The following is a 27298-nucleotide window of genomic DNA, read 5'->3' on the forward strand; positions in this document are numbered from 1 at the left end:
CCAACTTTAGCTCCTAGGTAAAGGTGAAGACACCAGTCCAGGCAGAACGCAAGTGTGACAGTAAAATTTATTATTTTGTGGGAAAGATTATTAAAGTGGACACAATCTGGGTTCCTAAAACAGCATAGCCGCCACATTATCTTTCTTAGAGGAGTCACCTCCACTGATGGTGGTTTTATTCACAGTAGCATTCTGGCTGGGGTTGGCTCTTTCAGCTTCTTGGGAAGACTGAGTTGTGATAGATGCCGATGGGTCAGTGAGGACAGCCTGGGTAAAAGTGCTCTCTCTCACCCACGTGAAAGGCTGACGAGCCCGCCACGTACCTCTCAGATTCATGAACTGACTGACGGCGATCAGAGGGGAAGGGAATAAGAGGTGTCCCGTCTCTGTGACCCCGGGAACACTCGGGACAGCAGGGCTTGCGTCGCTCTTTTTCTTTACAGACCAGCCCAGGAAGTGAAAGGACGGTTCTCATTTCCACTGCGGTTACTTTTGTGGATGTGTCTGCACCTGCAGAGGCAGGCTTCAGAGCTCGGCCAACCATCAATGCCAAGCTGCCCTTCAATTTCTTCTTCCCGTTTGTTTGATGTAAGTTGTTAATTAAGGAAACTAGGCCACGCCTCTAGAATAGTGGGTGTGGGGCCCTCGGAAACACCCCATGTTGTTACACTGCTAACCCTCGAGGTTGCCCCCAAACCTGCCCTCTCCACTCATGTCCCTCCTTCTGGAAGTTTCATTCTACTTGGTTGGACCTCAGAAGGGGGCACCACCTGACCCTGGTTGTATGTGGAAACCCAATGCACCCGTGGGAAGACAGCAGAGAGAACAGACTTTGAAGCAGCGCGGGCACTGAGGCTATATCCAGTTTGCTCATCCCCTGCTTTAAGTGAGTTACTGTTAAAATACTCACTGTTTTCGGTTCCGGGTTTCTTTCCTTATCAGGTCCCACTGAAATGAGTACTAAAAATACTGAAATATTGTATAAACTCCTTACGCAAGTGAATAATATAGGGCCTCAGAAGGGGATCTTCCCCAAAATGTCACATTAATTACAGTGTAGTCTCAGGTCCAATTGCCATTTCTGTACCAGGCACTGTCGCTAGCTGGCTTTCCAACTGGTGGGCTGGTACGGGATGCCATAGAGCAATTCCAAGCAGTTGAAGCTGGAAAGAATATAGTAGGAGGGCCCGGGGCGGGAGGAGAGTTTATTTTATACATTAATTGTACAGTAATTGAGAAAAATGTTGCCAGGAGGCAGAATTTGGTGGAGCCACCTGGAAGCTGGATGCTGCCGAGGGGGGGGCTGGGTATCTGAGAACAGTCTCCCTGGGGGGAACCACTATAAGTCAAGCCATTTAGAACAGCTAAGAAACAGAAAAGGCGCTTTTTTTGTAATATATTTTATTGATTAGCCCCGGCTGGTGTAGCTCAGTGGATTGAGCGCGGGCCTGTGAACCACAGAAAAGGCTTTTCTAGAATGGGCTGGTAGCGAAGCTAGCTTCCTTTTTTCCTTTTGTCTTTCAGAGTACTCCTAGGAAAGGATGTTTCAGCATCCATGCCAACTGTGGAAGCTGTACATTCGACCAGATTAACTTGTATATACAACTAGTAATTTTCCGGCTTTGTGGTACATTTCCAAGCAAGAGTTAAAGTTCAACATGAGAAAACAGCCTATGATATATTTGTGACACACCAGTGCAGGTGGGAACGGGAAAAGAAGCCCTCGGCCGCACCAAGGAAGAGAGAGAGCCCTCCGAAAGACTGTGTCCCTCCAGAATCCAAGCTGGGTGGGAGGCAGGCAACGGCGGCAGACCAAACCTGTCCTGCACACGGCCCCAGGAGGGGCGGCTGCCCTCCTTGTTCACAGGTGCAAGCCTGCGAGGCGGGGTCTTCTCTGTTGGGTGGGGCAGGTGCGCCTCTAGTTCACCTCGCCGAGCAGTCCGTGCTTTTGCAACAGCTTGTTAAGTCGTTCGATCTCCTGTTCCTGTGGTTACAAAGGCAGACAAATAACTGAATTTACCTTCAGAGCCTCGCCAGGGACGTGACCGTCAGTGAGCCCAGGCCCAGGGATGCAACACTGAAGGGGGACTACGTTCCTTGTGGAATCAGCCCGCGGAAGGCAGCTGCTGTTCTGCGGAAGGACCCCAGATGGGGTCCAGTGGACAAGAGCAGCGGCAACAGGAGGGCACCTGGCACAGCTCTGGGAAGGAGGCAGTGCCTAAGCAACCCTGAAGGACAGGAAAACTTAGCCAAGGGGAGGGTGCTCGGGACAGAGGGCATTGCACTGGCAGGGAAGAGCCCTGTGCTGCAGGCGCAGGCGGCAGTGGCAGCCGGGGCAGCCAGGGGGGCATCTTCCCGGGGTGTTTTCTTACCTTCTCGGAGCAGCTAAACTCCAGGTGTTGGATCTTGGCAGCCAGTTGTATATTTATCTGTTTTAACCTTAACATTTGCCGTTCGGAACGTGTCTTAACAGAGATAATTATCCCTGAAAAATAATTGAGGGTCTTAATGATGTTGGTTTCTAAGTTAACCACTTGAAAAAAGAAACCTGCATCCCTCATAAATGTGTACAGTTGGGAAGTGTGGTGACAGACAAGTCAAAGAGTCTCCGCTTAAAGGCATCAGAGCCGGGAGGGCCAGACCTCATTTCTGACCTACACAGTTGTGAAACGTTTCTCTTCGGTTCCCCGCGGGCTGGAAAACCCTTCAGCATAATCAATGAGCTGGTGAGCCTTAAGCCCCTTACTGCAGAGCTCGCCTGCGATGGCAGTGCCTGCCGAGCAGCCGTGCGCACAAAGCCGCCGAGGGGTGAAGCTGGAGACGCTCGCACGCGTGGCGCGGGGCCTGTCACTCTCCCAGCTCTGCTCCCACTGCTGTGGCCAGTTCAGTTGTCAGGCAAGAACCTACATCTCGGCTGACAGAAGGGTCCCTGCAGGCTCATCTGACGGCTCCCAGAAGCCCACACCATGGGGCGGGGGCACTGCTTCAAAAGATGGTACCCTGTCTGGGGACGCTCTGCCCCTTTCCAAGCAAGAGTGACTGAGCCTGGACCCGTTACCCACGCATGTGGTGCCCACGCGGCCCGGGAGCAACAGTCCCTGAGCCCCACATTCTCTGAACCTGGTGCAGCCTCGTGTGGCTTTTTCCAGGTCCTGTCACGAAATTTGGCAGCAATGTAATAACGGGCATCAGCCCGTCCTGTGTCCTGCTACCACTGAGACGAAGGAAGAGACCGAATCTCAGACTCCTGGTTTCATGTGCAAAAACTGGTCTCACCATGGGGGCAATGGGCAAGTGACTGGTTATGAGTCCTTTATGAAAACCAGTAATGGTTTATTTACCTCAACTGTGCGTAAGCTCTAACAAGAGTATTTTTCTGTCTGATGAGTGAAATAATCAATTAGCATAAGCATCATCAATTGCATCTGAAAATCCTCCTCTATTTCCTTTGATAGGATCCAGCTGACTGTTCTTAATGGGCTTCCTTTAGTCACTAGATCTGAACTGGCCCCAGGCCCGGCCGTTCGTGCAGCCCTGCATCCCGGCGGATGTGGCCCTTCCCTGTCTGGTCTCACTGCGGCCAAGCGGGCACTGGGCTCAAGAGGCCGTTACAGGACTCACTGTGCCACCAAGGGAAGGAGCTCCACGTCAGGGGGCCTCCACCAGGCCCCGCTGTCACTCATGCCCCTGACAGTGACCCACAGCCTATCATGTCGGCCCTAGTCTAGAGATTCTCAAACCTGGCTGGGCACCCAGATCCCCTGGCAGTGCTTCAAAGACAGACACTCTGCCTGGGCCCCACCCCGCCTCTGCATCAGGCTCTCTTTTTTAAAACATCCATTGAAGGTGATTCTGACACATTCTGGCATCTGAGCAACTGAGTAGGCCTGCACCCGGTCACTCAACCACCTGCTGATCATGATATCACATACAGTCCAGCAGACGCATGGCTCTGAGACAAAGGCGCCCTGCACAAACGGAGGGTACAAACAAGCAGTGTTTCCCAGGGTCCGAAGCAGGAGTTATGTCCCCAGAAAGTGCCAAGTGGGTCAATTCGGAAAACGCTCCAATTCTCAGAGCCTTCATTGTGCTGGCATGTGCTGTGACTTCAAAGGGGGTGGAATCCGGTGAGTGTCAGTGTTTTTCAGCTTCCTTGCACCCCTTTGGGATGGTGCCCCTCCCAAGGTGGGATACAGTTTGATAAAACACTCCAAGGATTAGCCTGAACCTTTCCACAAACACCCAGCAATCAAGGGAGTAGGGTCTATGGGAGAAAGGTGTCTCCTCTCAGAGCACGTGTCTCGGTGTCAAGCCATAGCCACAGAGGTGGCAGTAGGTCACCAAACAGATGACTCCACTTCCCTCTAGACTGCAGGAAGGAGGAGGAGGAAATCAGTGTGGAAACCACGACTGGCGGCCTCTGCACACCTGCTGTCTCCCCGCTCTGCACCCCGGGAGCGCAGGACACGTACCGTTGACGATCCGGGCCACGCGCCACAGCCGGAGCAGGATGAGCAGGCCCAGAGCCTCGAACTCGTGCTCCTGGAACACAAGGACGATGTCGAGGACGAACGAAACCACGACGACGATAGAGTCCAGGATTTCAAACTTGTGGTGGAAGAACTCCAGGTGGAAAACAAATATTTTAAAGGCAATCTCCATCATAAAGAAGGTCAAGATGGCTATGCTCAGGTAGTGGAACACCTGAAGGGGACAAGGAAGCACAGTGAGAGCAGACAGAGCCAGCCTGGCACAAGTCACACAGACCTGCTGGCCCTGGGTGCACCTGCCGGGCCACCAGAAAGAGATGTCGTTCACTGACCAGCCCCAAACCGCTGCCGGTGGCAGGCCCTGCTCTCGGGCTGGTGACACAGCCGGGCTGGCGCACCGCAACCAGGACTCGGCTCTGCTCTCGGAGGGACAGTCAGGCGATGGGCAGCACTGGAAACAGCCACTGTGCCTATTGCCATAGCGATGCTGTGACCGAGCAGAGACCTTCTTTTCTTCCATCTGGCCTTTCCCTTGGTTTTGTTTTGTTGACTCAAACTGGCCTCACGCAGCCCCCTGACTCACCCTGCTCCCTCTCCTGTATTTAATCGTTAAGCTCTTGGGACAGTGGGTTCTGGTCGGCACCCAGTCATCTCGGGAACAAGGTCCTGGGTCTGTTGACTACAGACAGAGTTCTCAGTCAAACTGAAGGCAGCCTCTTGGCCCCGGTTGCGTTTCAGCTCTGGACCCAGGAGAGTGGAACGATGTCCCAGAACAAGGCCTTGCAAAATCACAGTGACTCTGTGGCTGACAGCAGGACCAGATGTAACAATCAACTACCTCTCCCCTAGCACCCACCAATCAGTAAGGACCACAACCCTAACTCCTCTGGGCACCCTGAGTGATGACTATGTCCCTGTAAAGTCTATCCCCTGGAAGCTGTGGGGGAGTCAGGTCTTCGAGTGTTAGCACCCGTGACTCCGAGCGTGGCGCCATCTCCTTCGTAAATCCTTACTTTCTTGGCTGCAGAGTCCTGCCCGTATCCTCCTGGGCTTTGACGTGAGGCAAAGGGACCCCTTCGGTCCAGTGACAACGCCACTGCTAGGAATTTAACCCATAGTGAAACTCGTGTGCAGGAGGACATGTTGAAAGGGTGGTTACTGCGGCATTATTTGCAAAGCAAAAGAGCTTCTCCACGTTTTGTAGAAAAAGTGTAACATTCCCGAGAGGGCAGGCATCAAATGCACTGTGGCGCCTCCCTGTGAGAGACCAAGGCTGGTCTGCGTGGACTGACTAGAAGTGATCACCAAGGCAGACGCTGAGCGAAGAGTTCCTAGATCTTGATGTCTCAACCCTGGTCTTTACTGCAGTTAACAATTTCCCTTCCAGGGCAGGGAAAGTTCAAAGTCAGCTGAGACAGCACCTTGGGCCTGAAAGCAAGCAAGTGCTCAAAGACGATGCAGTCAAGTCAAAAGGACCCAACAGTCTGCTGGGAGGCTCACCGTGACCAAATTTGGGACAGTTTGAATATTGAAAAGAATGCCTATGACTGTAATACACTGAGTACATTCACAAAAAAACCCGTGAGTCCACAGCAAGGGGTACACGCACACACATGCCCTCACCCAGGAAAATGAAGGGAAGCTGCTCCTAATAAAAGAACAACCACGTGACATAGAAGACAGGATTTGAAATTAGTCTGCCTCCCCAACTGTGTCACTGATCAGCCAATGCTCATCAATGGATGCTACCTGTGATTAGATATTCTGGAAGTGATTATTTGTCAGGAGTGATAATGCTATTCTGGTTCTGTAAGAGAAGGACCTTCTTATGCGTATCAAGGTTTTTCAGGGGGAAGTGTCAGGATGTCTAGCTTTCAAATGGTCAGACAGTAATTATATAGGTGTGTTTGTGAATCTACAGAGATATAAAGCAAATATAGCAAAATGTATATTTGCCATTTTTCATGATAAAACATTGAGGAAAAAGAAAGGCACAAGACAGTATAGCAGGGATGTTACTGATTCTGTTAGACAAATAGAAGGAGAGAAAAGAAATTCATCTCTGGAAGGACTGGGGCTGGGCACAGAAAAAACCTAACGGCTGCCTTGGGAAAGAGGCCACAAATAGGAAGGATGTTTATTTTCTTCCCTCCCTTTTACACTTGAAAGGACATTTTCACATTATTAATTGAATTTTATTTTATTTTATTTTTTTTAAATATTTTATTTATCTATCTTTAGAGGGGAAGAGAAGGAGAGAGGAAGGAAACATCAATGTATGGTTGCTTCTCGTGCATCCCCTGCAGAGAACTGGCCCCTGCCGGAAACTGGCCTGCAACCCAGGCATGTGCCCTGACTGGGAATCGAACCGCGATAGTCTGGTTCGAATTTTATTTTTTAAAGAGGCATGTCCCCAAGTTTTGTTGTTGTTTTTTTTAATGGCTGTCTCAGCCCTGGTTGGTGTGGCTCAGTGGATTGAGCACCAGCCTTCAAATCAAAAAGTTGCCGGTTCAATTCCTGGTCAGGGCGTTGCAGGCCAGTTGGGGTTGTGAGTGATGCAACCAACTGATGTTTCCCTCCCTTTCTTTCTCCCTTCTCCTCTCTCTAAAAATAGAAAAACCTAAAAAACCATTTTAAAAAATCAAGAAAAGGCTGTGTCCCATGGGACATCCATTGCCCCTTGGGTGAGTGTGTGGGAGGGGCCTCAGGCAGGAACTGTGAGGGGACTAACGGTGGCACATCCCCCAGTGGCTCCAGCCTGGGGGCCCCATGGGCTTGTCCACGGCGCTCGGCCTCCAGGGGGTGGGAACGTGTTGTCTTCCCTCTGGAATCAGAGACATGCTGGGCTTGGTAGCCTGGGATAGCCAGGCTATCAGTTGACATGGGAAAGTTTCCTGCTTGTAGTCAATGCTTATCTACAATTTGGAAAGACATTCCCTCTGCCCTTTGACTAAAAGCACCTGAACTCTCCTCAGGAGGCCTCGAGGTGGGTGTTTTCTGCCCCACTCCGTCCCCCCTCGGTGCAGATCACAGAAGTAAACTGTATGAAAAGGCTGGTGAACCCCTACCCTGGCGGCGTAGTTATTCTTGTCAGGCTGGATGATCTTCAGGTCCAGGATGAGCTCAGCCAGCACCAGGAGGGCATCCAAAACGACCAGGCAAATGATGATGACCTGTGGGCCGGGGCAAGGAGCAGGAGGCTGTGAGGCCGAGATGGAGACCCGCCTTCCACCTTTTTAAATGTTTTAACTGATTTTTTTGAGAGAGAGAAAAAAAGGATCAATTTATTGTTCCACTTACATATGCACTTACTGGAAGCTTCCTGTCCGTGCCCTGACCGAGGCTCGAACTCGCAACCTTAGCATATCAAAGAGTGATGCTCTAACCCAAGGAGCTACCCAGTCAGGGCCCTCATCCCATCTTTAACCGGCTGGTTTTGAAACATCTGGATGGCACCACTAGGGGAAAATGCCAACAATGGGAGGCTGCTGACCATAGCCCATGCACCCTGCAAGGAGCCTGCTGGGGGGCGGCTCCTTTCTACAGAAGCGGCAGAAACCGCCCTGCCTCCTTGCCGCCTTCCTGGCCTGTCCACCTCCGACCAGGCCCTGTCCTGGAACTTCCCCGTACAGCTCACTCACTGCCCCTCCATCACTGCCCTTCTCTTTCCTGCTTGTTCCCTGCTCCTCAGCCTCTCTCAAACCAGACAGCTAATTCCTAAATGGCAAAACAGGTAGTGAAGAAGGTCTGGCACATTTTAATTTTTCTGTGAGTTGCTCTTGCTAGGGTGAGCCCAGAAAACATTCTCGGTAAATAATTAAACACATCCAGCCTCAGAGAGGGGAGTTGTGTAGGGAGCCTCCAGGGACTGCCCACTCCAGGCAGGTCACAGTGATGCCCACTGTGCACACGAAACAGCTTCAGTCCAGAGCCCCGAGGTACCTGCCCCAGTCGGATGGAGAACTGACAACAGCTGTCAGAAAGACAGTGTTAAAGAAAAAAGAAAGGAGGACAATGTCAGGACCTGCTGGCAGAAGAGGGTGGAAGGGACTGGGGTGGAGTGAGTGGGTGATCTCAACCATGGTGGTGGTCATGGTGACGGAGGTGGTTGACGACTCTGGTGAGGACACCAGTGGTGGGGTGGAGGTAACAGTGTTCAGGGAGACCATGGGGACAACATGCTGGTGATGGAAATGGCAGCAATGGGAGGAACCCCAGAGGACACCGTGTGACTTTCTCCCTTTGGAGCCCGTGGGCCCCCACTTGCTTCCGCCGGGGCCTTGCCTCTTAAGCTCTCCAGGGCACAGCCTCCAGCCTCCAGGGGCTAATCTTGCCTTTACCTTGGCAGTTTCTGCAGTTTTGGGGTGAAATTCTACACATTCAGGCCTACGTAAGAATGGACTGTAAACCTTTTGAGCACTTCAACCTGTAGCTAATTACTTCAGCAGTGAAATTATTTGATGACATGGTTTATGGTGAAATTGCATGGCCAACTGCTTTTCAATGAAGTTCTCACACATATCCAAATTCAGCAGCTTAATAAAGATCCAAGCTTTTGGTGGGTATTTTTCCCCTATTCTTTTTCTTTCTTTCTCCTCAGTTTTATTTTAGAGCAAAGGGGTCTGACTTAAAACCAAGGCACAGGAATATTAAAAAGACTGATTATTCAGCCATAAAAAGAAATGAAGTGCCGATATCTTTTCTACATGCTACACCGTGCATGAGCCTAGAAAACATTGTGCTAATGTGAAAGATGTCAGACACACAAGACAATGTGTATTGTATGACTGTAGTCATGTGAAATGTCCAGAACAGCAAACTCTACAGACTCAGAAAGGTTAGTGGTTGTTGGGCTGGGAGGTGGTTGTTTATTGGGGACCAACTCCTCTTTCAGGGTGACGAGCACGCTCTGGAGTGAGACAGTGGTGATGGCTGCACGACATTGTGAAATGTGCTGCATAAATGCCACGGAATTTTTCACTTTGGAATGTTGACCCTTATGCCATATGACTCTCACCTCTGAAAAGAGAGACAGACAAGCTCAAGGTCACAGAACTACAAAGCCTGGGTCCCCACCTGGGCCTCTGTAAACTAAACCCCATGACCTGGAATCTGCCAGTTCACAAGGCAGTACTATTTCTGAGGGGAGTCACACACACAGAAAAATCCTGAGAATTCAGGGAGGCTGGCTCATTCCAAATCCCCCCGGCAAAGACGGCCACAGCCGTTGCAGAAGGCGGTGGTCCCCGTGCAGGCTACAGGGCGGCCAGTCCTGGGCCAGCTCCTAGCTCCTGCCTTGGCCTGGACCTTGCACACAGCTCCCAACTCTGCTGAGCCTCAGCCTTAACTCTAAGCTTCAGTGTCCTCCTGGGGAAAGGGCGTTGGTCACATTTTCCACCCCAGAGGGACAACAGAGCATCGCACGAGGCAGTGAGCGGTGCTCAGCACGGGGCCCAGCCACAGGGAGCCGGCAATAAACGTGAAGATCCCCATCTTCACGGCTGTGGTCTGCTGGCCTGGTTACCATGTCCACCACGGTTTCCATGCGGGCCCAACACACCCTGTATTTTTGCCCTTGGTTGTGCCATCCCATCTGAGAAGTGACAGCAGTCAAAATTATATATCATGTCACCTTAGCCACCTCAAACCATGTGGAACAAGTGGTGATTGCATCTAAGAAAGGGATTCCAGAACTTTCTTTATGCTGGCCCTCCAGCCAGAGCGCAAAGCCCCGAACCTGTATCCCCCACACCGAGGAGGCCTCCCTGCTGCTACTCTGAGCCCCTCTCCAAATCTGCTCCTGTCACCCCCCTCCACCCACACTGAGGACCTTCTATGGCTGCCCACTGCCCAGGGATGACGATGTTCCGGTGACTTCTCTCTTGCCAGGCGGCCCCTCTTCTCATTCTACATGTGCCACGGGGACCCTTCTCAAGTCCCAAACCGTAGAGACGCTCGGCTGCCTGGGGCCCTGAGCAACACGGCCATCTGCCTGCAGAGCTCCCCGCTCCCCTGCATGGAGCTCACTCCTGCCCAGCCTGCAGGTTTGCGGGGAACGTCACCTCCTCCACCACAGTCCTTTGCTCCCCCCCAATCCTAGTCAGGTCTCCCTGACCCTGGGATCTCACAGCCCCCCCTGTTTGCCTGCCAAGGGCTTCTCTCCTCTTGTGGCCAGCCTCTGTCTGGCTGATTTCTGGAACAACTGCCTCGCTGAGCTCGGATCTCCTGTGTGAGTGAAGGCCGGGACGTGTCCACCGAGCTCGCCACTGTGTCCCCAGCCCACGGGTGCTAAGAAACGACTGTTAGATGAATGGATAAACATCTCTACTTATTTTATGACAGTCTTCTTTTTCTCCAGTACTAGTGTCTCTGGGGGAGCCCAACTCAGGGAGCCAGCCTGAGCTCATGCGGCCTGGTGGGCCGAGTCAGGAGAGAGGGGAACCTCCCAGGGGGGCGGGGGCCAGGGCTCCCCCTTGCAGCTGGCAGGAAGCTGGCTCCTTCCTTCTGCTCCTGAAATTGAGGGTTTGCGATTTCAACCCCAACAACTTAATGCCACGTTTCCTTTGCTGTCACAGCCACAGAGCAGAGCACCGTGCAGGGGGCTGGGCCTGCATTCCTTCCCTCAGCCACACGAAAGCGATGAAAGCCCAAAACAAATGTTTCCTATTTTATCCGGGGAACAAAGTCAGTGATGGGAGAGGCGGGGGCTGCTTCTCTCTGCTTCCAGGAAGGACCTTGGCTCTTGGTAGGAACTGGACTATCTCGGGGTAGGGTCCCCAAAAGGGCTCCACTTGGCAACTGGGCTGACCAGGGGCTGCGTGCCTCTCCAGTGTCCCTGGGCCTCCTGCATTCTCCTGGGACTCAGACATGCTTCTGGACACCAGCTGGCCCACCTGAAGGCGGGGGGGTGGGGTTCAGAGGACTGGCCAGACTCAACCTGCACGGGTCCTTCAAAAATCAGAAGATACGAGGACAGATCCTGAACTCTGTAGAAAGCTCCATGTCCTCTGCTGTTCTTTGAAGTCCACACCCCCCTCTTCTGTCCTCCCCATAACCACACCTGGAAGTCGGCAGCGTGTTAAGGCCGGTCGATCTTTCACGCATTGCCCCACACAAGAAGAGCCTAAGGCGCCCCCATGGTGGCGAGTCGGCGAGGCATGGGACCCTCTCGGCCCCTGTTAACTCAGGGGTGGCACAAAACGTTTGCTGAATAAATGCAGGAATGTTTTTTCTGCCTCCGATGCTTACCCTTTAATCTACTTGGTGCCTATGTGTGGGGGATAATTTGCATTACACAAAATTGACCATTTTCAGCATTTTAAAGTTGGCGTAAAGTTCAGTGCTGTTCGGTGTATCCTCACGGTTGTGGGACCATCACCACCACGTAGTTCCAGAACATTTTCATCATCCCAAACGGGAGCCCTGTAGCCACCACGCGGTCACCGCCGATTCTTCCCTCCCTCCTACCTGTGAACACCACCATTCCACTCCCTGTCTCTATGGTCTGGCCTGTTCTGGACATTTCATGTCAATGGAATCCCTTAATACATAGCCTTTGGTGTCTGGCATCTCTTACTCAGCATCATATTCTCAAGGTTCATCCTCATAGTAGCCGGTATCAGGATTTTGCTCCTTTTTATGGCCAAGTATGGATAGAACACATTTCATTTAGCCATTCATCAGAGGATGGACCTTTGAATTATGATTTATTTAACCCCTGACATCAGGGGACCTGCCCCATGTGCCCAGTGCTGTCTGGGCACCTGGCACGTGGTCAGTGCTGGGGGACATGTGCACCGTGAATGAGGTGGTGGCCCCAGACGGGCCCCCGCCCTGGCCTTGTGACTCTCAGCTGACAGCTGTGCCCCACCCCGGGCACCTCAGGCCTCTGCCCACCTACCTGAAACCTGTGGGAGCTGAAGAGCTTCCTCAACGTGGCCCTGAAGTCCAGGGGGCGCTTGGGCGGGGAGGCGGAGGTGGGGGTGGTGTTTGGATCAGCGGCTCTGCCCTCCTCACCCGAGTTGGGGTTTTGTGGCGACGGCTCCTCCTCTTCCTCTTCCTCCTCTTCATTCTCCCATTTCTTGTAGTTGATGTTCCAGGCATGGTAGTCGTCGCCGACGACGGTGAAGTGCTTCAGGAACTTGCTCATCCTCTCGGCGGGAGCCACCTTGGCCCTGCGAGTGACTGTCTAAGGGGAGGGGACAGGGAGTAAGTGCTCTAGCAGGGCGGTCCACAGAGCCCACCCAGACCACTTGGACCCCCGTCTCTCTGGCAGGGAGCGGGGCCCCAGCTGGGCCGGGCCACAGGTGTGACGACAGTCCCGGGGCGCAGGGTGCCCCGGGAGCACAGAGGCTGTGAGGTCACGGTGGTTTCTGGGGCTTTTATTTTTGGAAACCAGATTCTCAGTGCCGGTGAGGCAACAGGAAGCCCCAGACCCCATCAGGCCTATCGCTGTGGTCTGGTTGGCAGTACCCAACGGCATTGGCACTACAGCCCAGTGACAAAACACACGCCCCAGGCCCACGTGCAAAGGTTGGAAGAACAGCCTCATGGTTCAAAGACATCACAGCCGGAAAAACCGGAGGTGAGAGTTGGAAGAGGGAGGGGAGGCCAAAAGTAAAAGTACTCAGAGTTTCGTAGAAAAGTGAACACCCCCAACCCCACTTCATGCCGCAGACTGATGCTTGAAAGGGGAGAAACAAATGGATTTTTCCCTAGGTTCAGGCAGTGAGGTTTTAAATACACTGTGAATGGTTGTTTAAAGACAGATGACTTCAAAGCAAAAAGCAAAGAACCCTCCCCTTTTTACCCAGATAATACATTTTTTTTATGAAGTTCAATAATGGCCCTGGTTGGTGTGGCTCAGTGGACAGCGTGCTGGCCTGAGAACCAAAGGGTCACTGGTTGGATTCCCACTCAGGGCACACGCCTGGGATTTGGGCCCGGTCCCCAGTAGGGGGCATGTGAGAGGCAAATACACATTGATGTTTCTCTCCCTCTCTTTTTCCCTCCCTTCCCTTCTCTCTAAAAATAAATAAAGCCTTAAAAAAAAAAAGTAAAAGTAAAGTTCAATAATGAAGACTTTTGGGTATAGGTACCCAAAAAGAACAGGCAATGTGGTCCAAGGAGGAGGGGAAGAGAGCCCAAAGCAGACCCGGGCCCCGTGGGAACCTGGGTGTGATGGCTGTGGAAGTCCAGGTCCGTAGGAAAGGCCGGCGAGGTTGGATGAATAAAGGGCCCATCCCCCACCACACACAGAATCCGTTTCGGTGGCATTAGCATTAACACAGGTAAGTGTACTTTTAAAACACTTCAAAAGTCTTAGAGCAAAATACAGACAAGTATCCTCGTGACCCCAGGACAGGGGAAAATTGCTTAAAGAAGACATCAGACCCCAAAGAAATGGGTAGATTTTGTGATTACTTATGGCAATGTGTTTAACGTATGGCCCGAGAAAGCCCTTCTTACAGCATGGCCCAGAGACGCCCAAAGGTTGGACGATCCCGAGAGAGGAGGCCGTACATTTGAGTACCTGCACCCCCAGGGCTGGGGCCTGTGACGACCTCTCTCCTCTGGACTGTGTTCCGAGGGGATCGCACTCGGCAGCGTGGCTTTAAAGGCCTCTCTTCACTGAGGATGAATTGTTGTTCGACACTGTCCCCAATCCCAGTCCTTCACCTGAACTCCAGACATGATACCACTCATATACAGGACATCGCCGTTCGTTACCCCTAACATCTACCTTTTTTCTTAACCTCACCCTAGGACATGCTTATTGATTTTAGAGAGAGGGGAAGAAAGGAGGGGGGGGAGAGAGAGAGAGAGAGAAACATCTATGTAAAAGAGAAATATCCATTGGTTGCTTCTTGTATGCACTCTGACCAGAGGATGAACCCACAACCTAGGCACATGCCCTGACCAGGAATTGAACCTGCAACCTTTCAGTTTACAGGACGATGCTCCAACCAACTGAGCCTCGCCAGCCAAGGCCCTAACAGCTATCTTAAACCCCTGCATGTCCAAAACAGCATTCATTCATCACCCAAACCTCCCCCATCTCAGCTGACGGCATTTCATTGGTCTGCTTCCTTACGCCAAAACCCTTGGCATAATTCTTGACCCTCCTTCCTCTCACTCTCAACACTTGCCCCTACCAGTAAATTTTGTCGGCTACACCTTCAAATGACCTTCCAGGTAAGACCACTTCTCCCATCTCCACTGCTATCCCGGGTTCCAGCCAATCATTTCCTGCCATCTCTTGCAGCAGCCTCCTCCCAGGGTCCGCTCCCCACACCGCAACCAGAAAGAACTTTCTCAAACATAAATGAGAGAGCGTCACATGTCCATCCTTGGAACCCTCAAACGATTCTTTGGCAGACTCAAGGGCCTCTCTCTAGAAATCTCTTCCCCGAGACACCTGCATGACTCATACCTTCTTTTACGCCAGGATTCGGCTCCAATGTCACCTCCTCAAATAGTTTGACTGGCCGCCCGCCCCTGTTGCATGGCGTTCCCCTTATTCTGCTTCATTTATCTCTACTTGCGCTGGCTGCTACTCAACACTATGCACCCGTTTATCTGTTCAGTATCTGCCTCTGCGACGGAACTGTGCGCTCCATGAGAAAGAATGGCACTTTGCCTGCCACTGTGCCCTCCATTCCTTGCACTTCATGGACACTCAGAATCGTTCAGATATTTAAGTGACTGAATGAATGTCGCAATGTCGTTAAGTCTTAACGAACATGTTGAGTGTAAAAGGAAGCCTCAGATTTGAGGCTTCCTCAGGTGCTAAGAGACCCAGGGAGAGCTGGTGACCCCTTCATCACCTCCCCAGAGTGAACCTTCTGACCTCCGCCCGTCCATGATCCTGGGGCCTGTCTGGCTCTCGTCTCCCGCCCCCACCATTCACTTCCTCCTCCGCCACCACCTCGGCCAAGCCTCCGTCCTCTCGTCCAGAACACTGCAACAGCCGCCGACCCATCTCCCTCCTTCCATCCAGTTCTTCCAGCACGTTCTCCACCCAGCAGCCCAAGGCGGTTTTATAAACCCTCACCTCTGATCATTTCACTGCCCCCTGCACTTTGCTCTTCGAATAAACATCCAAGATCCTTCCAATGATGTACGTGGCCCTGAGAGGTTTGGCCTCATCTCCTACCGCGTGACCACACTCCAGCTACGCTGGCTGCCCTCTGTCCCTCCAGCATGCCACTCTCCCCGCCTCTAAGCCTCATGCGGGCTCTTCCCTCAACCTGGAATGTTCTCTTCCCCATTCTGAGCTTGGCTCACTCCTTCTCATGCTGGAAGCCTCCGCCGAAATGTCCCCTCTTCCGAGAGGCCCTTCTTGACCCCTAAAATCTAAGTCAGAGCCCCTCTGGATTTTACAACCTCTCTTCGTAGTCTTTATTTTTCCCTTTGAGAGCCCTCCTCACAGTTTCTAACCGGAAGAAACTTTTTGTGTGTGGTTCTTTGTTTATTACCTCTCGCTCCACACTAGCACATAAGCTCAGTGACGGTAGAGTCTGTACCTGCAGAGTCTCACCTGGCCCCTGACTTCAAGCAGGGGCCTCAGCCTGTTGGCTGAGGGTGCTGGTAGCCGGTCTCCCAGGCGGAAGTGCGGCTCATCTCGGGTGGGACTCTCCATCACTCGGTTCCCAGGGCTGGCCAAGGGCCGGGGTGGGGCTCCCCTGTGGCCCTCTGGGGGGCTGCTGGCCACGTTTCCCCCAAACACCTCATCTGGCAGATGGAACCCTCTGGTGCTAGTTTTCAGTGTGGGAGGAGCCTGTGGGCGCCCTGCAAAAACCACATTTATACTCTACAGGAAAGGGAATTTTTCTATCTGAAACCTTGTGGTCAGGAAAGAGGCAACTTTTAGTAATTTGGGATGAAAATATTTACGGTGCCCAGCAGAGCAGAAAACTCTGGTTTTAAGTAAAAAAATCTGTCATTTCAGAAGCAGAAATGTTCCAGAAAGGGGCCAAAATATAGTTTGTCGTGAAAATGTTGTGGGCCTCTGCAGTTCACCACCCACCCTGGACTCTCCGCTGTTCTGGAAGGAAGGGCAGACTGGGACAGTGGGGCACAGCCTGGCCTCAGCGCCTGGCCGCAGCAGTGGCCCTTCCCAGTGACCGCCACCTTTCTTCCTCAACTTTGAAAACTCTCACCCCTACCCCTCAGACTGCGTGGTCTTCTATAGATGCTTCACTTCTCTGCTGTTGCCTCCTGCCGGCCTCCAACCCCCCAGCCTTTCCATTCACATGAGCTTGTCACTTGCAACCGTAAGAGCCTAGGGGAGCACTGGAAACCCCCACCTGTGTCTCCCCCGCATTAACCCTCGCAGTCTCATTACCTCCTGACACTACTCACTCTGGGGTCACCTTCCTATCAGAGCCCACGACTGTGGTCCCTGCCTGCGAGACTGCACTGTACCCTGTCACACTGCTGACTCGGTTCTTTTTGACAGCCTCGCCTCTTGATTTTCCCATCTCTGGCCGCCCTTCTCGGTGTCCTATACCATGTCCCTGCCCCCACACTATCTGGTGTCCTTGACACCCTGACCCTGGCCTGGTGCACACCTCTAGTGGGCACCATACACCTGTGTTCTCAATGCTGTTCATGTTCAAAGTCTCAGTCAGGCGTCAGGTATTGTGCCCGAGTTCGCTGTGACCCAAACTGAATGTACTTTATGTATTTTTTAAATTTATTTTTAGAGAGGGGGAGGGAGAAAGACAGGGAAAGAAACATCAACGTGTGGTTGTCTCTCGAACGCCCCCTACTGGGGACCTGGCCCGCAACACAGGCATGTGCCCTGACTGGGAATTGAACCAGTGACCCTTTGGTTCACAGGCCAAGGCTCAATCCACGGAGTCACACCAGCCAGGGCTAAACTGAATGGACTTCTTATTCTTTCCCCATATCCATTTCGTCCTCCATGTTCCCCTAGGGTGTGATGTCATAGCCATCCTGCTTCCCAAGCCCAGAGCCAACGGCCATCCCTAGCTCCTCTCTCTCCCTCAAGCTCATCGATGCCACCTCTTCAATGCCCTTCACCCTCCACCTCTTCTCCATCGAACCCCCTCTGACCAACTCCACACCTGCCCCTGCCTCCTCATGCGGCCTGGTGCCCCCATCCTTCCTCCACACAGTGGTGGCCAGAACCCCCTTTCTCCGCTGCCCACCTTTCCCGTCTGCCCCACCATTGCCTTCAGTCCCTCCACCTGCATACCTGCCAACTGCTGCCTTCAGGACAAAGGCAGAGCTCTCTGGGTCTCCCCAGGCCCTGGTCTCCTCCCAGCCTCGGGTACCCTCTGCCTGTCTCACCCTGGTTCTCTTTCAGGCCTCACAGACATCTAGACATCTACCTCCCCTGGCGGGCCTTCTTTAACTGCTGCCCCTGGGCGAGGGGTCCTTCCTCTATTTCCCCATCACACCACTTACTCACGAGCACCATGCTTCTCGGAGCTGCCTGTCTCCTGCACTGGCCTGCCAACTCTGGGGGGCGGGGGGCAGCCACTTCCTCCCTCAGTCACAGGGAGGGGCTCAACAAATATCTAATAGACGAATTAACCAAAACCCCACAGGCGCTCACCCGGCTTTTCCACATGGCAGGTGTTGTACCAGAACAACCACTACTGCCTGGGAGAGAGGGAAGAAACGAGAGAAACAGACCTAGGAGAGTTGGAGAAAACATGTCCTCACGGACATCTATTTTTGCAGGCTCTGAGGCTGCATCTGTTGGAGGGGGAGCCCCTGTTACACGGTCATCCAGAAAGTGGCACTCTTAAAGAAATTCAGCTGATTCCCAAGTGCCAGGGCCCAATGTCTTTTAACTACTTATTTTCCTGTTCCCTCTCAGAGCTCAGTTTTTGGGGACTTGATGTGCTTATAATCAAAACCCCCATCCCAAACCTCCAACAAGACAGTTATTTGTTATATTAACATAACCCTAAGTGACTGAAAGGTGCCATTTCATTTACATTCCTAACACAACCCTCTGAGGTCCAGGCCATAATTTGGGGCCTTGGTAAGGGAGGCGCCACAGCCTAAGTCACACACTTGGAAAATGGAAGAGCCAGGATCTGCCCCCCTGTGCTGTGTGACTCTTTAGAACACGTGGCCCAGAAAAAGCCAGGCAGCCAGTCACTGGACAGCTGTGTGCCAAGGAGGATGTCAGGGGTTGAATTGTGGTCACCCTAAAATTCACAGCCACCTGGACCCTCAGGATGTGACCTTCCCAGGAATAACATGGGTCTTTGCAGGTGTAATTAATGTGGCCTGTGTGACCCCAGCTGGAACCTGGTTTCCTCTGGGCGTCACCCCATGCACCTTCTCCCTTTGCTGGTTTTAATTTGTGTCCTTTTGCTACAGTAAACCACAGCCACCCGTCCAACTGTATGCTGAGTTCCATGAGCTCCCCCAGTGGAACGCTGAACCTGGGGTGAACTCGGGGAGCTCTGATGTGCTCCCTTATTTAAAAACTCTTCTCCGGCTTCCTTCCCACTGCTCTCAAAAATAAAGACCCAGGGACCTGCCGGAGGCCCACTCTGCATGCTGAGGCCTGCGTCTGCCTGTCTGATCTTGCCTTCCACCCCCCTCCGCTCTGTCAGGCCCTTGTGACTCGGCTCAGCCCTCTGCACTCAGCAAGTTCCTTCAGCCACAGGACCTTTGTCACTTTCCTCTGCCTGAGATTCCCACTGCTCTTCCACTTTGTCATGCATCTTCTTTTTCCCCTTCAGGAAGTCTCTCTCCAGCATCCCTGCTCCAGGAAGCTGACCAGGTACCTCATCCTCTGCACTCACGCAGGGCTCCCCCCGCCCCCGCCACAGTGGGTTCAGGTCCACCTGTCTGTGTCTGTTGGGAGTCTGTCGCCCCCATCAGGGCAGAGGCCAGGTGGGCTCCTGCTCAGGCAGTATCCTGCAGGTCTGCACTAAACACACCTGGCGGGCGGCTGCATCCCTGGCAGGAAGATCCCCTCCCCCACCCCCAGCCCCTGGGGAATCTGTGTTCTGAGGAATGCCTATTTTTAAAATCAGGGAAGTCTTTAAATAAGCGTAACAGTTTTTCCTTCTCTAGGGTGGAGAGGAAGTTTGAGGTTCACAGAAACAACCACTGGTGACAGCTGACCAGCTTTGGGGGAGGAGGTCGCTGCTTGTGCGCTGAGGGGCCAGGCTGGCAGCCCAGGTACCCCCCTCCCCCCACCTGAGCCCGGCACTGCATCACTTCTCTCCTTCCCCCAGGGTCAGGGTCTCTCCTGTCTTGATAAGACTCTGCCAACCCAGCAAGACAATCACGAGTCTGGGTGGTCACAATGTGGAGGATAATACCCACAGCCATGGAAATCTCAGTGATCATAACTGGAGCACCTGCCATTTCTGAGCTCTGTGCAAAGCCCTTTAAACCACACTGCAAAAACTCCATGAAGTGGGGTCTCCATCGACAGGTGAGGAACCTGGGAACAGAGAGGCCAAGCAACATGCCCCAGGTCACATAGCCAGTAAGAAACAGAGCTTGGTTTCTGAGCCAGGCCGCCAGGCCCACAATCACTTTCTTTTGTTTACAAAAGCAAAGAAAGAAAATGAAAGCAGAGGAAGAAAAAAATGAAGTTACCCAGGTAGAAATCGAGGCCTATCCCAAGTGTGAATGAGTCATCTGGGCGATCCCACCCTCCAGTGTCTTAGCGATGTTGGGGCCAGTGAGAGGTCAGGATAAACACTTTGGGGCACCCAGGTTTCTTGCCTTGCAGTCTAACCAGTGGCTCTTTGTCCTGGCTGCACATTGGAACCACACAGCAGCTTTAAAGAACCCCAGTGTCTGGGCCCCTGGGCCCTAGGATTGTGATTCCGTTGGCCTGGCTGGGTCTGCCATGTGCAGCCCAGGTTGAGAAGCAGCATGAGGCCTCATGAGAAATGAGCCAAAGGGCTACAGGGCTTTCTAAGCACCTCTGGCTCCCATGTTCCCAAGAGGTGGCTGGTGACATGCAAACATCTGAGAAATAGGTCAGCTGATGGGCTGCAAACCCAGCTTACCCTCATGACCAAGGCCACAGCCCCCAAGTTTGAGTGTTCGCTGTAGTGGGGCATCCTGCCAAGTGTTTTCCATGCACACTCTGGTTTCATCCTCACCGTGACTTAGCAGGGAGTTCCTGTTCCCATTTTGCAGAAGAGGAAAACAAAGGCCCAGAGAGGTGGGAAGGTACAGAGAGGGACTCTGTGAGAAGGCAGATGTCCCGAGGCGGCTCAGACCCTCTCAGCCGGCTCAGACCTTCTCAACAGCTTGGGCTACAGCAAACCAGGACTGAACCATGGCTAAACACCGGACCACTTTCTCCTATAATAGTTGTTTTTCTTTCAAAGACCAGGAGAGCTGGAAAATTACAAAGCTCCTAAAAGCAATCCTATTAAAAGTTGTTTTTTTTTTAAACACAATCAACTCCATAAGAGCGCTGAAAGGAACTTGTTCTCTGAATCAGTTAAGAGGCTTATTTGCTACAAGTGGTCCTGACCCGATATTCCCCAGCTCCCCACGGTGCCCCTGGGCCAGCCCCCCCATGCTGACAAACAGGCTCCAACCCCCAGGGCGGTGCTGGTTCTGCATCCCAAGCCTCTGCTTCCCCTGCAGTCTATGGCCTCACACCCACCCCAGCCCTGTGACATGTCCCGGAAGCTCCCCAGCTTCATTCAGGCCAACTCATCTGGACCCCCCAACCCTGGCTTCACCTGCTGTCACTCACCCCAGTGAGCACACCTTTACCCTAGATTGATTTCTTTCAGTAGTAATACTATGAAAACACGAGCCAAAGGAAATAAATTCGCAATAATCCCAACCACACCAAACTTGTCCTCGTCCACCTGTCTTACCTGCTTCTCTCCCTAACCCAGTGTCTTACAATTATAGTCCAAGGCTGCAGGAGATTTTGTACCCTGCTTTTCCCACTAGTTACAGGCATCAGACTTGTTGATACCTTTTTAATGGCAGAGACATTCACGACTGCATTTTCTGACCCTCGTTTTCCACACCTTTATCATCAAAGTCAAAGACCACATTTTCTCATATTTTCACATCTGTGAAATCTGAGTGTTTTACAAGTGACCTGTGTCAGCGTCGGCTGTCGTACTATATCACAATAAACGGTGGCACTGTTTCTTCTTCTTCACAGTCCATAAATAAGGGTGTCTCTACAGCCAACGATGTCTCATGGGCTAAGAAATATGGCGCCGTAAGTTAACCGCGCCTTCTCCCTTTCTGTGGGTGATTTCCTTTCCCGTATGTGAGATGACCAGGTTTGACCAGGTTTGACCATATCAGGTTTCCACGATTCCTGATACGCACCACCTCCTCTTCTTCCAGGACGGCCCCGTGGGCTGGCCCAGCCCCTCCGTAGATTAGAAAGGAGGTGGCTTCAGCACAGCCTGCCCGGCATCGGGCATTTCCACTTGCTCTTTTCGTTTGCCTAACTTAATCGGGAACTACAAAGGGAAGAAAGTATGAGCTGTTTCCATTGGCCTTTCCCTGACTCATCACAATAACTGGAACTCAGAGGCATTTCCCCTCGACCCTGTTAGAAACGCCGCACAACCATGTCCTCAGGGCTGGTCAAGGAAGGCCGGGAGGCTCCAGGGTCATCTTACCTTTTCGTTCCAGGTAGCCATCGTCCTGTCGTCTCCGGATCTGGAAAATAGTAAAACGTTTGTCCAGATCCGTCATCCTGCTGTCATTTGCCTTAGCGTGTGCTTCGCAATATTTTCCTAGGCATTTTTAAAATATTTTTTAAACTCGATTACATGTCTGAAAATAGTAAATAATAAAGTTCAAAGTGTATGGGGAGGGACATACATCTGGGTATGTACCCGAAAGAGCCGAAACAGGCACTCGGTCAAATGCACCAAATACCCACAGCTGAAAGGCGGATGTAACTCAAGTGTCTGGTACCATGTACACAGATTTACAAAGGATGTTACATCCATATGATGGAACGCCATCCAGCCGTAGAAAGAAAGAAATGAAATACCTTTTATAATATGTATAAATATAGAATCATTGCTATACACCTGAAACTAATACAGTCTGGTAGGTCATTGAGACTTCAATTAAAAAAAATTGCCCTGGCTGGTGTAGCTCAGTGGATTGGGTGTGGGCCTGTGAATGGAGGTGGGGGGAGGTCGCTGGTTCGATTCCCAGTTGGGGCACGTGCCTGGGTTGCAGGCCAGGCCCCCAGTGTGGGATGCACAGGAGGCAGCCACACATTGATGTTCCTCTCCCTCTCTCCTCTTTCCCCACTCTCTAAAAGTAAATACATAAAATCTTTAAAAAAAAATTTTTTAAATGAAGAGTCAGCAAACCTCTAAAACATTATGCTAAGCGAACGAAGCCAGACACAAAACGTCACAGATGACAGGATCCCACTGATATGCAGTATCCAGAGCATGCGACTGCCAGACAGCGGTCCAGTGGTTGCCAGGGAGCCGGGGAAGGGGGCGGGGGGAGTCAGAGCTCAACGGGCCCGGGCTTCCTTTGGGGATGATGAAAAGGTTCTGGAACTAGATAGAGGTGGTGTTGTCGATGCATTAAATGCCACTGAACTATTTATAATGCTTACTTTTATGTGAATTTCACTTCAATTAAAAAAACAACAACAACAAAAAAAACACCCAGACATAGAGACTGCAGTGTTGAGATTGCTCTGGAAAGCAGCAAAGAATTCAAAAGTTCACCAACAGGAGTTTGGTGCAGTTAAGGTACATCTGAGCAGTGGGAGACTCTCCAAAGAGTCACCGGTTCGATTCCCAGTCAGGGCACATGCCTGGGTTGTGGGCCAGATCCTCAGTAGCGGGTACGTGAGAGGCAGCTACGCACTGATGTTTCTCTCTCTTTCTCCCTCCCTTCCCCCTTACATAAAATAAGTAAATAAAATCTTTTAAAAAAAAGTTTGCAAGGATATAGCCGAACTCTTCACAGTGGTTACTGCTGGAGAAAGAGGGAGTGATTTGGGAGTGGGGTGGGTACTGTTTCCTTCTCTCAGCTTTTGGGCAGTCAGAACTCTTACCATGACTATGTGTTACTTCTTAAGAATTATTTTTAACATAGTGACACATGCATGTAGTAAAAATTTAAATAATACAAAAAGACATACTACGAGTTGCCTTCCACCCCATCTTCTCAGAAGCAGCCACTCTGACCTGTTTCCTATGCAGCCTTGGCAAGCACATGCAGATTTGTTCTCTTTCCCTTAAACAAACTGGAGTCCAACGCTCAGCTCTGAACCTTACTTATTTCCCTTCAGGGTGTGGTAGGCTGAATAATGGCTCCCTGGAGATGCACACATCCTAAGCCTAGTCCTCAGAGCCTGGACATATGTCACCTCACGCGGCAAAAGGGACTTTGCAGATGTGACTAGATAAGGATGCTGAGACCCCCCCAGGTGGGGCCAATGCAATCAGAAAGGTCTTGATAAGCAGAGCAGGAGAACAGGACATAGAAGGAGATGTAACCTCGAAAGCTGAGGTTGGAGCCAGAGGGAGAGGAGAAGGTTTTGTGCTGCTGGCTTTGGAGATGGAAGGGAAGAGGTCACGACCCAAGGGATGCTGGCAACTTCTGGAGGCTGGTAAAGCAAGGGTACAGCCTCTCCCCTAGAGCATCCGGAAGGAACACAGCCCCGCCAGCGCCTAGATTTCAGCCCACCGAGGCTGCTTTTGGACACCTGACCCCCCAGAAGGCTAAGGTGATATATTTATGTTGTTTTAAGCCCCCAGATTGTGGTCAGTTGTCTCAGCAGCCACAGGAGACTAATACAGTATCTCGGAGGCCTTGCATGTCAGTGTGCCCCAGACTGAGTGCACTGCTTGGGATGACAGCCCGGGATTCCCCTGGGGGAACATGTGTGGCCCCACCGGTGGTCGACACGTGGGCTGTTTCCCAATCTTTCGCATGTCCCTACTTTTCAGCGAATAACCCTGTACACTGTGTGCTCCTTTCATAATTTTAAAAATTACCGTTTTGGAAAAAAAAATTCAGAGACTTAAAAAAAAAAAGAGTTCTTTCTCTCCCCATGGTAGCGTGCTAATGGACTCTCAAAGAGTTCCTCTTGCTGCTTGACTGACAGAGCGGTTTCTGCAACCAGCAGAGTTTGGCTCCAGGAGTTCCTGTCCCAGCCCCTGGGGGCCCTCACCCTGCTCTCACAAGAAGGGCTCAAGTGGAACCATCACTACAAGTGAACGTGAAGGGAAAAATTAAGGTGCCCTGGAGATTTCCTTTCTTCACAAGACAGGAAATAGAACTAGCACATACGGTGAAAAAGACCCAGCTTCAGTAATTCAAGCAACAGAAAACGTAAACCTATCACGGCCTCCTCATTAAAATAGACAAAACAAATAAAAACAAGAACACCCAATGCTTGTAGGACTGTAGAAAAACTTGTACACAGTGCTGGGGATGATTTTTCCAAACAACTGTCTGGTGGTTAGTGGCATGTGTCTTCAGAATAATCACATCCTTGACTTGAACAGTTTGGGAACTACATCTGAAAAGAAATCCCTTGCAATTTGGACAAAAATGGTTAAAGCGAAGTTCGTACTAGGACTAGAACCTGGAAACGGTGCCAGGCCCCATTTTAGGGAAAAGCTCAGAGAGGCCATGGGCAGTTGGGAGGAATGGCAATTCTGAGGTCAGTGTAGAAATGTAGAAAGAATGCCATTAAGCAAGGAGAGATAGACCTCTGATGGTTGCACATACTGCTTGCAATTGTATAAAATTATCAGAACTTTTACTATGTGCCAGGTACAGGCAGTGCCAGGTTCTAGGGAATCCAAAGCTAAGGTCAGGGCCCTGGCAGGCTGACATTTTAGCTGCGGAGACAAATGGGGAACCAAGGAAACACTTAGGCAAGGGAGCAGGCAGGATCCAGGGCTAAGCATGGGGAGGAAAGACAGTAATGCAACAGAGAGCAGGCGAGTGTGGCCCCCACAGTAAAGTGGGCAGGGCAGACTTCTGAGTCTTTTGCGGCAGTCCTGAGGTGCAAGGAGGTAAGTCTCAAGAAGAGGGCAAGAAAGAACATTCCCAGTAGGAGGGGTGGGGTGGGGAGCACGTGCAAAGGCCCTGAGGGAGCAGAGAACTCAGCAACTCCGAGGAGAGAAGTGTGGCTACAATGGGTAGCCAAGTGAGGGGACGGTAACAGGACAGGAGAGTTGAGACTCAAGCAGGCCTGAGCAATGCTGAGGATCGGGGGGGGGGGGGGGGGGGGGGGGGGGGGGGGGGGTGCTGAGGTGGCAATGGCCAAATACGGAGCATGCCGAGGGGTAGAACCCGTGGTGGGCCTAGGTGTCAGGACCAGGAGGAGAGCAGGTTAGATGGTGAAAATGCTCTGAGCTTCCTCCTTCTTGTGAAACCAGTGGTGGGGGAGGACCTGGGGAATGCAGAGAGGTTCTGGAATTGTGTAAGCTGCAGACCAAAGACTTTCAAACCCTTGCTCCTACCAGTCTTTCCTACAAAGGGTGGCAGCAGGGAGAAGTTACCACCCCAAGTCTTGGTCTTACTCAAGAAGCTTCAGCCGCAGGTGGTGTTGGCCCGGAAACACTGCAGATCTCAGATAGCTCTGACTGGCCCCAGGTTAAGGGTTCCCGGGACACAGCAATGCTCTGGGGGGGGGGGGGGACGACTGGAGGGGCTTACAGCTTGGTCCAGGCGCTAGGCTAAGCCTTTATACCGATCATCTCATTTCATCTTCTCAGCAATCCTGTGAGGTCGGTACCTTGTCTGACCCCATGGGACAAAGAAGGAAACCGAGGCACGCAGAGGTGAAGTCCCCTGGCTAAGCCCACCAGAGCCTCCTGCGCCAGGAGGAGGCGTGAAGGCCTTGCAGTTCCTGGAGGGGGCTGCCCTGCTCCCCTGACGCCTGCAGTTTAACCTGCCCCAACCCACCATTCTGATTTCTCAGACCCCTCACCCAGGTGAAGGACCGGATGGATGCCCTAGGGGTTCTTCCTGCAGGGACAGGCAAGCTGGCTCCTTCCAGCCTCCTTCCAGGATGCCCAGCCTTGGCTTTACACCGCCCCCCCCCCCCCCCCCCCCCCCCCCCCCCCCCCCCNCCCACCGCCCCCCCCCCCCCCGCCCCGCCGTCCGCCTCCCGCGTACCCTGCTTCTCTCCCTGCAGTCTGGGGTGGGGATGGGGCAGGGCAGAGAGGAGCAATAAATGGACTTAGTTTAAATCCATATATTTTAAATCCATACCAACCTGGGTTTAAGTTCTGGCTCTGCCTCCTTTGTGACCCAAGGCAAGTGGTTGCCGTCTTGGAGTCTTGGTTTCCTCACCTGTAAGAGGGAGACCAGGATGGTACCTCCTCACCTGCAGCTGCGGCCCGGCTGTGATGAAGGGAAGACACCTGGCCCAAACTCCAGACGAGCGGGTAGCTCTTTGAGTCATTACCCCACTTTCAAGGGGAGATAACTGAGGACAAGAGGCTTCTCTCCCAGGTCCTGTGAGTGTCGTCTCCTGTCCCCTGCAATGGATTCTAGTACCCCTGGGCAAGGCAGGGGTCCCGGGGAAGCCCGCTGGGAAACCGTAGAACGGAGGGCACCTGCGGGCGGGCTGGGATCCTTCCCTCCTCGGGGGCCTGGGGCGCAGGGAGAAGGGCTGCGCACCAAGAGAGGGCACGTCCCACCCAGGCAGCTCTTACCTCGCGGTCCGCTCGCCCGCGGCCGCCGCTGCAACTGCGAGCACGCCCGGCCCGGCCCGGCGCCCCGCCCGCCCCTGCGGCCCCGCCCCTCCCGCCCGCCAACGCCCTCCCGTCTCGCCTCCGGCTCCGGCCCGCGTCTCGGCC

General features: G+C 52.4%; 2 protein-coding genes across 2 annotated transcripts in view; one reads left to right on the plus strand and one right to left on the minus strand.

Moving 5' to 3' along the window:
• TCTN1 (tectonic family member 1) overlaps nucleotides 1-3406 on the plus strand; it is a 20791-nt gene extending 17385 nt beyond the window's left edge. The window contains exons 14-15 of the mRNA XM_037052084.1: nucleotides 444-588; nucleotides 1525-3406. Coding sequence (XP_036907979.1) covers nucleotides 444-587 — 144 coding nt within the window. The 3' untranslated portion in view covers nucleotide 588; nucleotides 1525-3406. The remainder of the gene's footprint in view (nucleotides 1-443; nucleotides 589-1524) is intronic.
• HVCN1 (hydrogen voltage gated channel 1) lies at nucleotides 1519-27213 on the minus strand. The gene is made up of 8 exons (XM_037052086.1): nucleotides 27155-27213; nucleotides 26713-26789; nucleotides 22115-22154; nucleotides 12391-12678; nucleotides 7559-7663; nucleotides 4473-4704; nucleotides 2373-2485; nucleotides 1519-1984 (listed from the first exon to the last, which is right to left on the minus strand). The coding sequence occupies exons 3-8, from the start codon at nucleotides 22133-22135 to the stop codon at nucleotides 1919-1921; spliced, it is 825 nt and encodes a 274-aa protein (XP_036907981.1). The 5' UTR covers nucleotides 22136-22154; nucleotides 26713-26789; nucleotides 27155-27213; the 3' UTR covers nucleotides 1519-1918.
• Between the last annotated feature and the right edge of the window lie 85 nt (nucleotides 27214-27298).

Source organism: Sturnira hondurensis, unplaced genomic scaffold, assembly GCF_014824575.4.
Source record: "Sturnira hondurensis isolate 20B ecotype Veracruz unplaced genomic scaffold, ASM1482457v3 Scaffold0007406, whole genome shotgun sequence".
NCBI classification, from domain to species: Eukaryota; Metazoa; Chordata; class Mammalia; order Chiroptera; family Phyllostomidae; genus Sturnira; species Sturnira hondurensis.